Source organism: Poromitra crassiceps (assembly GCF_964638095.1).
Source record: "Poromitra crassiceps genome assembly, chromosome: 23".
Lineage (NCBI taxonomy): Eukaryota > Metazoa > Chordata > Actinopteri > Beryciformes > Melamphaidae > Poromitra > Poromitra crassiceps.
In genome coordinates, this window is record NC_139639.1 from 3819038 (window position 1) to 3829037 (window position 10000).

At 46.1% G+C, this 10000-nt stretch overlaps 1 protein-coding gene across 1 annotated transcript in view; it reads left to right on the top strand.

Moving 5' to 3' along the window:
• The window catches only part of LOC310797375 (neurocan core protein-like), a gene marked incomplete at both ends in the record, with an annotated part of 59901 nt that overhangs the window by 31007 nt on the left and 18894 nt on the right, over nt 1-10000 (top strand). The window contains 8 exons of the mRNA XM_083659746.1: nt 234-408; nt 1141-1268; nt 1746-2030; nt 4659-4802; nt 5218-5307; nt 5431-5603; nt 5829-5991; nt 9381-10000. The exon at nt 9381-10000 is cut by the window's right edge and continues 397 nt beyond it. Coding sequence (XP_083515872.1) covers nt 234-408; nt 1141-1268; nt 1746-2030; nt 4659-4802; nt 5218-5307; nt 5431-5603; nt 5829-5991; nt 9381-10000 — 1778 coding nt within the window. The remainder of the gene's footprint in view (nt 1-233; nt 409-1140; nt 1269-1745; nt 2031-4658; nt 4803-5217; nt 5308-5430; nt 5604-5828; nt 5992-9380) is intronic.

A 10000-nucleotide genomic window follows, 5' to 3' on the forward strand; every position in this document is an offset into this window, starting at 1 on the left:
TGGTCTGGAAACCCGATGATCCCTCCTCTGTGCGGTCGGCCGTGAAATTTCAAACCGAGACTCACATAGTGTTTAATTGATCTGTTTGTAGTCACAGTCAAATGTTTTCTGCATTATATCCCTGCTGAGCTATTGATTTTGAATTTATGATTTCGAAATGACTGTGTTGGTTATATCTACTGCAATGAGAAGTCGCTGATCTCGCCCTGCTGTCTGTCTGTCTGTCTGTGCAGGTGTGGTCTTCCACTACCAGGTCCCCAGCGCCCGCTATGCCCTCTCATTCGCTGACGCACAGAGGGTCTGCCGGGAGAACTCGGCTGGGATCGCCACCCCGGCACAGCTGTGGGCGGCGTCCTACGACGGCTTCGCCAGCTGTGCGGCCGGATGGCTGGACGACCAGACGGTCCGGTGAGAAGAGCTCTTTTGTCACTTCCTCGTTGGTGCTGCACACTAGGTGTGCAGTGCAGTCATGCTTTAATAACCTTCCATTAATATTGTGATATAAAAACCTTCTGTTCTTCCCTTCTGTTATTGTGCCGTATGTTTTTTAATGCAGTGGTTCTCAAATGGGGGTCCGGGGACCCCCAGGGGTCCTTGGGGGGGGGGGGGGGGGGGGGGGGGGGGGGGGGGGGGGTTCCAGGGCCAAAAGGGGGGTAATTTATTTTCGCTATAATTCCATTCATAAGTAACACAATGACTATTTTGGTCATGGGTTTTATACACTTTCTGTAATAAAACATCTAAAAGCATCAATCTTATTATCATAATGGGGGTCCGTGGTCTAATCGTTGTCAGTTTAGGGGTCCGTCATGTAATTTTTTTTTAGAACCACTGATTTAATGTGCTGTTCAGTTCTTATGTTTTCTTACCTGCTTCGGTGCCCCCCCCCCCCCCCCCCCCCCCCTCCCCCCCTCAATGTTGTTCTTGTTTATTTGATTTCATTGTAATCCCCTCCCCCGCAAAAACAGACAAATCCAGTTGACATATTTCTAAACGGACAGAAAAATACATAATGAGCTAAGATAACGTTAATTCGTTCATACATTGAAAAAACATGTATGCTTCTTATCAACAGTCCTGAGCACAGTACAGAGAGAGATAAACAGTGAACAGACTCCCACATGCTTCTTCTCTCCACAGCTATTCTGTCCAGTTGCCAGAGCTTGGTTGCTATGGACACAAGGAGTACTCTGCTGGAGTCAGGAGTTACGGCAAGAGGGACCCCAAAGAGCTGTTTGACGTGTACTGTTTTGCAAAAGACCTGGATGGTACACACACACACATGCACGCGCACACACACACACACACACACATGCACGCGCACGCGCGCACACACACACACACACACACACACGCGCACACACACGCACGCACGCACGCACGCACGCGCACACACACACACACACACACACACACACACACACACACACACACACGCACACATGCACACACACACACACACACACACACACACACACACACACACTTTACTCTCATTCTTGCATCTGCCTCCTTACAAAGCATCAGTACCATTAGAATAGGCAATTTCCAATATGGTTGAAAAACTCATAATTGAATTATCATTGTACCAGGTATATAGGCTACTGTATGCTATATAGTGATCATCACTGTACTGTAACTACACAAGCCTCAGAATATTAATTATTGGGCAGGTCGGTCAGAAGCAGGGCAGAAGCCAGTCAGAGGTCATCTGCTCCTCTCTCATGTCTCTCTCTCTCCTCCAGGTGAGGTGTTCCGCTCCTCCGTCTCAGGCAGGCTGTCTCTGTCGTCGGCCTCAAACCGCTGCGTGTCCCTGGGGGGCCAGCTGGCCACTGTGGGGCAGCTTTACCTGGCGTGGCGGGCCGGTCTGGACAGCTGTGCCCCAGGCTGGCTCTCTGACGGCAGCGTCCGCTACCCGGCGACCAGGCCCCGCCCGGACTGTGGAGGGGACCAACCGGGAGTCAGGACCATCGCGCCCAACAGCACCGCTGACAATAACACGGCACTCTATGATGCTTACTGCTACAGAGGTACTGGACCATCGGGGGGGCGGTTTCTCTCATGCGCTGTTGAGGCTTGGAAAACCATTGGTTGACGGTTTGCATAAAATATGCATAAAATAAGGTCTGTGGTTAACAAAGGTTTATCGGAACGCGGATCTGGGTTCAGCGTGATAATCTTCACAAACGTGAATAACTTTTAGGACTTTTGGAATGTAAATGCGTTTTTTTCAAATGCGATTTTTAGAAAACGCTTCAAAAGGCATAAAAGTAGAGTATCATGCTGAACCCAAATTTGCGTTCCCATAAACTTTTGTTAAGCACAGACCTTATTTTATGCATTTAAGTGAAATCCTTATTCTAAAACGCCATAGACTTCTCCACTGAAGAATCAAATGGCGGCAATTTCTGGATACAGCCTACAAATATATGTCATCCCGGTACTCTATAACTGACAGCGCATAAGGTTCCAAACTGTTCCCTTGCAACACAATTTCATGAAAACTGTATATCATACATATATATCGTACTATACTAGGTCATCTGCATAGATCATACACATTGTTTACTACACCATATGCATATATTATTTGAGTGCCGATCAGAAATTACCATAAAAGGTCGACGGGGATAAATGTATATAACTACTGTTCCACTCGTGAGAGTCCTGAAACTAAATGCTATAGAGCAGTGGTTCTCAAATGGGGGTCCGCGGACCCCCAGGGGTCCGTGGCACTTTGCCAGGGGGTCCGCGAAAAGTTTTCAAGTTAAAAAAAAAAAAAAAAAAAAAAAAAGGTTTTTTTTTTTTTTTTATTATTAACACGTTAACTGCCAGCGACGTATGCATACGTCAAGCAGAATCCAACCGTTAACTGCCAGCGACGTATGGATACGTCAAAAAAATCGTTTTTTTTTTTTTTGACGGTGGATCCTTGATCTGGCCCTTTTGCATCTTCTATTATACTGTTAGAGCCGCCGGGCGTGTGCAATCCATTCCGCCGACCCACTGAGTGGCGACGGTGCTCAGACTATTGAGTGTTGTTTGGCCAGAAACGCACGCATTCCAGCTGAGCTCAACCGAGGACCCAGAAGCGAACGAGCCTCATTCTCATACTGTAGGCGAAAACCTTTCACACGGGCGCACCCGTGCGCCGGGGGCTTCCACAGGTGGACTGGGTGGAAAGCACACTTTGAAGCGCGCAGCATAAGCCTAGAGTCACACAAGGCTTCGTCAAAGCTCTCAACCGAAAATCCAAGAACGGATTAAGCCACATCCATGCTCGCCGACGAGGGACCGCCAGAGAGAGGCTGCTGCTCACTGCTCAGACAGGCAGGAGAGACTCTGGCTTGTGACTGACAAACACGGAGACACGCCCACGGAGGGAGGAGTTGTAAGGAGAGGGGGTGCGGGTGCTGCTATGGAGGAAATTACTGTTCAGAACTATATTGTTTATGTCTGATGTCTCACTGATGCCAAAAATAAATGGTTAAAGTGACTGTTTGATATTGAATTTCACAAAACTGCGATTATCTCAGCTTTTTGTCTCAGACGCTGAAACCATGCTGTACTCAACGGCTAATATCTACATAACTACTAACTCTACAAACTAACTCTTTTAGACAGAGAAAGCACACATTCTATTAGTACTTTTGTGAACTTTGTGTTGACAAACTCCAAGCAGAAAATTATCCTTGGCTCTTGTAAAATGAGCCAGAATCCTCAAAAAAACCCTCTGGCAAAAGCTACCTACAGTAAAAAAAAAAAGGCTGGCAGTGAATGTGTTAAAAAGAAAATGCTACATGTTACTTATTCCTTCTCAAACTACTTCCTACATGGTGCTAGTCTATCAAAATATCTTGGCTGTCATTGATTGTGTTGCATAGTGGTTTTCTGGACTGTTGACAAATTGTGATATTGTAAGTCGCTTTGGACAAAACAAAAGCGTCTGCTAAATGACGTAATGTAAATGTAATAAAAAAAATATATATATATTTTTTTTTGCAAAATCTTCATAGTTCAATGAAAATAGTTTATGCTTTAAATCTAAAATGGTTCATGGATTACATTCTAATAACAAACCTATCAAATTAAAAGTCAAGCACATTACCGTGGAAACAATTAAGCTTAGCCCAAAATCACAAATCAGAATGAGGGGGTCCCCGGTATATTTTCTATCTTGTAAGGGGTCCTTGGCTGAAAAACATTTGAGAACCTCTGCTATAGAGAGCATGCCTTGACTGAGTGCAAGCAATGTAGTAACCATGACAATAAATGCTGTTATAACTGCTGTAGCTATGGCAACACAGATGTTTGATGCCCATTATTTTTAAACTATTCAATTCTCATATATTTGTTAAACTGCAGGATTGACAGAGACATTGAGTGAGAGAGCTGACAGGATCTCTCAAAGTTTATTTTCTAAACTCAGCACTGAAGTGACCAAAGTGTGACAAAAAAACAAAACCATAATAAATCTTTGAGATACACAGGATCTACGGTAATCTAATCTAATCTAATCTAATCTAATCTAAAATCTAAAATCTAAAATCTTATTTAAAAATCTAAAATCTAAATCGAATCTAGATACACAGGATACAATTTGTAACCATTGCCAAGCCATGCCAGCGGCGAATCTTTGCAACCTCTCTCCCCACTAGGTAATGTGAAGAAGACAGGTTCCATCTCTAAGATCTACACCTCTCTCTGGAAGCCCTGGAGCTACCTGGCAGGCTCAAGTGATGCCGAATCCCCAGGGATGGACAGGCCCGACCTCACTACAGAGCCGACCACCGCTACTAGAGGTTCTCCATTTGTTTATGACTATCAGATCTGTAGATCCATTTCACCAATCAGCAAATATATACATGGAATTTTTTTTGTTTTTTTTTCAAGTTATGTTTAATAATATGTTTAATAATAATAATAATAATAATTGATTGGATTTATATTGCGCCTTTCTAGATACTCAAAGCACTTCACATATCGGGGGGGGGGGGGGAGAACTTAAGTCATCCACCACTGATGTGTAGCACCCACCTAGGTGATGATGACCCATGGTCCTTTGCCTGTCTCTCTCTCTCTCTCTCTCTCTCTCTCTCTCTCTCCCCACCCCTCCTGTTAGTCCTATCTAATAAAGGCAAAATGCCCCAAAAAATAATATGAATAAAATAAATAAAAAATCAACTTAAACTGTTCTTTGCACAGGTATCCAGACAGGCTCCTTTGATGGCTATGACCTTTCACCTTCTAACTGGACAGGATTGGTTGACCTAGAGGAGGAGGCCCGCCTCCACAGTGTCGATGCTGGTAAGGCAGCCTTCAATCCCCACAATAATACAGCAATGATCTTCAAATCTTCAAATGATAGATCAAAAATAAGCATTGGAAGATAATTCAGTAATTAACCATCCAACTGATTGTGTCCTCCAGCCTCCGACCCCTGGTCTTCAGAGTCCTCAGATTTGTATGTGACCCTCCAACGAATCCCAGGACAGACCTTAGACTGGGGAGAGCCACTGGAGCCTGGACCCGACTCAGAGGAGTTCCTCAGGCCCCCGGTCCCTCCCACCACCTACCCTCCTCCCACTCCTGCTCAGAAAAAGGTTGGTCTGGTTTATGACAAAGTTTAAACTGCATTGGGAATTGCAAATGAGCCATAAATGCTATGATACAGGACATCAGATGTTTTGGTAAACATTATATGTACGTGTATCTGTCCCTACTCAAAAAATAAATAAGAATGAAAACTGCAAACTGCTTGAGCGGCAGCATGGAATTGTTTTTTGATTTTCCAAACGATCTTTGAATCCATCCATCCATTCTTTTAGCTGATCTCAAAGATTGTCAAGTCCATTTGGAAGCCATGGAAATACCTGTCAGGAGACGATGAGGAGGAGGCGACCATAGCACCCAGTGAGCAGGAGGGGGGGAAGGGAGCAGCCACCAAGGGGAGCCAAACAGATGCAGTATCAAAGCCCTCTGGCACACCAGGTGAGCACATATGATATCATATACATGTATGTCAGTGCACTTATTACAGTAGTAGGCTACATGCAATCAATAGGCTCATCTGGCCTGTCAACAAGGTTTTGCTACCTGACTGTGCTTATGTGCAGTAGGGAATGAAAGCCTGTAAAGCATACTAGTAAGAGAAAAATGGATATGAATTTGTGGTATGAAATACCACAAAGAGAGAGAGAGAGAAATATGAGCGCTGATCTGAGACAGAGGATGGGAGCAGAGGTGATAGCGGATGACGTGGTGAAGAGAGGCAGACTAGATGGTACCGACATGTTGTACGGAAGGAAGAGAATGACTGGGTGAAGAAAGTAATGTCGGTGAACTTAGACCCATTAGCCGGGCAAAGAAGACCTGGCAGACGACCGCGTCGGCTGACATGACAGCGCTCAGCATCGACCAAGAGATGGCCATGGACCCTCCCCAGTGGAGGAAAGCCATAGCGATGATTCAGTCCGACCCAGCGGCACCTGGAAAGAGGACTTGAAACAGACAAAGCAAAGACTTTACCATCGTTGGATGTACGAGGCAGTGACTGAGCAGTGACATGACTGAGCAGTGCCATGACTGAGCAGTGACATGACTGAGCAGTGACATGACTGAGCAGTGCCATCACTGAGCAGTGACATGACTGAGCAGTGACATGACTGAGCAGTGACATGAGTTGCGCTGAGGGAGGTTGAGGCGAGGCTTGTCGCTGTGTGTGTTTGTAATACACGTGTGCACGAGCGTGTGCACATGCTTCTCTCTTCAGGTACTCTGTTCATGTCTGTGATATGGGCCAACACAGCCAGACAGCACAGAACATACAGGCCAATCAAGCCCCACAGAACATACAGGCCAATCAAGCCCCACAGAACATACAGGCCAATCAAGCCCCACAGAACATACAGGCCAATCAAGTCCCACAGCAGATACAGGCCAATCAAGGACCCTGGAGAAGAGTTCATTTGAATGGGTTTTTGGCGCGATGCTTCTAATAAGGTCTCTGGGCAACGCAAGCTTAATCAAACGCGAGCCACTGTTCAGTAGGATAATCTTCACACATGAGGACCACGTTCATGAGTTTTTAAGCTTTTACGTCAGCTTGCGTCATCCCTGGGGCTCACTATAGGAGGGTGTCGGTGTCCCAGTGGGCTGAAGTTTGAAGGCGCTGGCTTCCTTTGGGCAGCAGAGGGGGTGTGTCCAGCAGTCATCAGTTTCGTTTGGGGAGCACAGGGGGCGTGTCCAGCAGTCATCAGTTTCGTTTGGGGAGCAGAGGGGGCGTGTCCAGCAATCATCAGTGCCTATCTTATAGGGCGGCTGACGAGCTGTGATTGACACCAGGTGCAACAGTTGATGAGCTCCAGCTGCAGGCAATTCATAATAATAATAATAATAATAATTCATTTTATGGCGCTTTTCAATGACCCAAAAAACACAATTGTCTCCCTGATGTCGTCTCCCTCTGAGTTTTGGCTTAGTGCTGCTGATAGGGCAGCATGCTAAATATTAATTAGGAAAGCAAAGGTAATTTGTGTCCTCCTGCCCAAGACCTTTTCCCCCAAAACACATGGGTGAACAAAATCATTTAAATAGCGATGGCGAATAAGCAGTATAGGGCCGACTCATTACCGTCAGAACAGCTTCAGTTGTCCTTGGATGGCTGCTGTCCTACTGGGTTCTGAACAAGTCTAGTGGGACTTTGGGTCGTTCTGCAAGAAGCATAACATCCAGCGCTTTGAGGGATGAAGGAGGTGGAAAGTAACCACTTTGCAATCTGTGCTCCAGAACTTCCCATAAAGCTTCAATGATGTTTACATCGGGCGACCGGGGGGAGGCCGTGGGAGGCTGTTTCTTTACTTCCGTCTCGATGAAAGCACTCTTGAATTGTGTGTGTGTGTGTGTGTGTGTGTGTGTGTGTGTGTGTGTGTGTGTGTATGTGTGTTTGTGTGTGTGTGTGTGTGTGTGTGTGTGTGTGTGTGTGTGTGTGTGTGTGTGTGTGTGTGTGTGCGCCCCGGGTGTTTTCACCTTGGAATATAGGAGCATAAAGAAGGAAGGAGCAGTGTTTGCATCATAGTGTGCAGCACCTAGTCTCGTGAAATGGCCTCTTGGCCGTTAAACAACCATCCAGAGCAATCATCTGACTCCCAGGAGAGATGGCTGCCCGTAACATCATTACAGATCCCCCCACGGTCGGTAACCGTCTTTGTGGGTCGAGGAAGGCATCCTGTAGCTTTCTCCAAACATAAAAATGCAGTCATCAAACAGTCTTACCGCTAGCCTACTTTTTCCCCATTTCTCCAGGGTCCAGGTTTTGTGCTCCTTGTACAAGGTTACGTTTCTATCTATGTGTTGCTGGCCCTGGATAAAAGCCTGCCATAAATACTGCTCATCCAGTAGTGTGTGATCATTTGTCAGGCTGTTGTTTTGCCCTGCCTGCCTGTGTACGCCTGTATGTCTGTGGTCAGCGATGGTTGTGTGCTTTATTAAAAGATGTGTATTCTTCCTCATCTATTCCTATCAGTGAGCATTGAATTGTAGTTTGTCTGAATCTGGCATATGTTGTCTATATTTTTTATTAGGGATGCACCGATATTAAAATTTTGGCCAATACCGATAACCGATGTTAACATTGCTGTTATGGCCGATAACCGATATTTACCGATGTCGATATGATCTGTATAAAACAACATATAATTTTGTACATACAGAAAAACACACTGTGAATTTGAAAAAGTTATGTATTTCTTTATTTACAAAACATTTGGAAAAGCCCATAAATCATAGATTTACCGCATTGTTTCCTCTCAATGTGAACATTTTGCCTGATACCGATAACCGATATCAACATTGCAACATCGGACCGATACCGATATGTTAAAAATTGACTAACATCGTCCGATACCGATATGATTGCCGATATATCGTGCATCACAATTTTTTATAAACTTTCCCCACATTAATATGGCTTGTGTAACTGCCCTTGAAACTCTCATGTAGTCAATCGAAAGTTCTTCTTCACGTGATGTTTTACTTTACTTTGTCCATGTTCTTCGCTCATTTTCGTCCCAGTGTCGTGAATGTAGAGCGGAATCTTCAGCTTGTTTGTCCGCATTGTTCAAACCTTTTCTTCAGATAAATGTTTCTTTTTTCCTCGAGCTGCCTGTGTGTGGCAGCGTTGATCATGTGGGTGTGGAGACAGAGGAAGTACAAAACAGCTGACAGACAGCTCATACAAAGAGCTTAGAAGTGTTTGTTTGTCTTGTCCGTCTCGGTGTTCGTCACTCTTTGGCTTTATTGTCTCTTGCAATCTTCTCTTCATTAACGACATTCCCAACTTCCTTTTGGTTCCTTCCCTTTGTTTATTCCGTGCTCTGCAGGTTTGTTTGCTTGGCGAGGTTCATGGTTCACTGGTCTCTCCAGGGAAAACCCTACGCCAGCCAGTGAAGAATCACCCGCGGGTCAGCCGTCCACCTCCCCAGCCTCCACTAACCTAACTAGCAGCTGGGTGAATTCAGAGATCCAGACCACCACCACCACCTCCAGCCCTGCAGCGCCAGGAACCACCTCGTCCAGAGGGGGGACCTGGGTCCGCGTCGTACCCTCGCAAGTGGGCACCACAACCACACAGCAGCCCGGTGACAAGCGGGAGGAGACGGCGACCTCGAGAGCCAGCGGCCGAGGAGGAGGACGAGGACGAGGCAAGAAGAGAGGAGAGAAGGGGAAAGCAGAGGAGAAGGGAGGAAGATCAGAGGAGGAGCTGGGGAGTGGAGAGCTGGCCAGCGTGGAAGCCAAGGGGGAGCTGCAGTTCACTCGTCGTCCGGCCGATGCAAACAAACCCAGAGAGAGGTCCAGAGAGCGAAATAGAGAGAGGGGTCATAGGAGAGGGCAGTCCACCACTACCACCAGCAGTCCTACTAGTACTACCGGTCCTGGGTCAGACAGCATAGACTTATCCCTGTCTGCATCCCCACCCCCATCCCAACCCCTGTCCTCATCT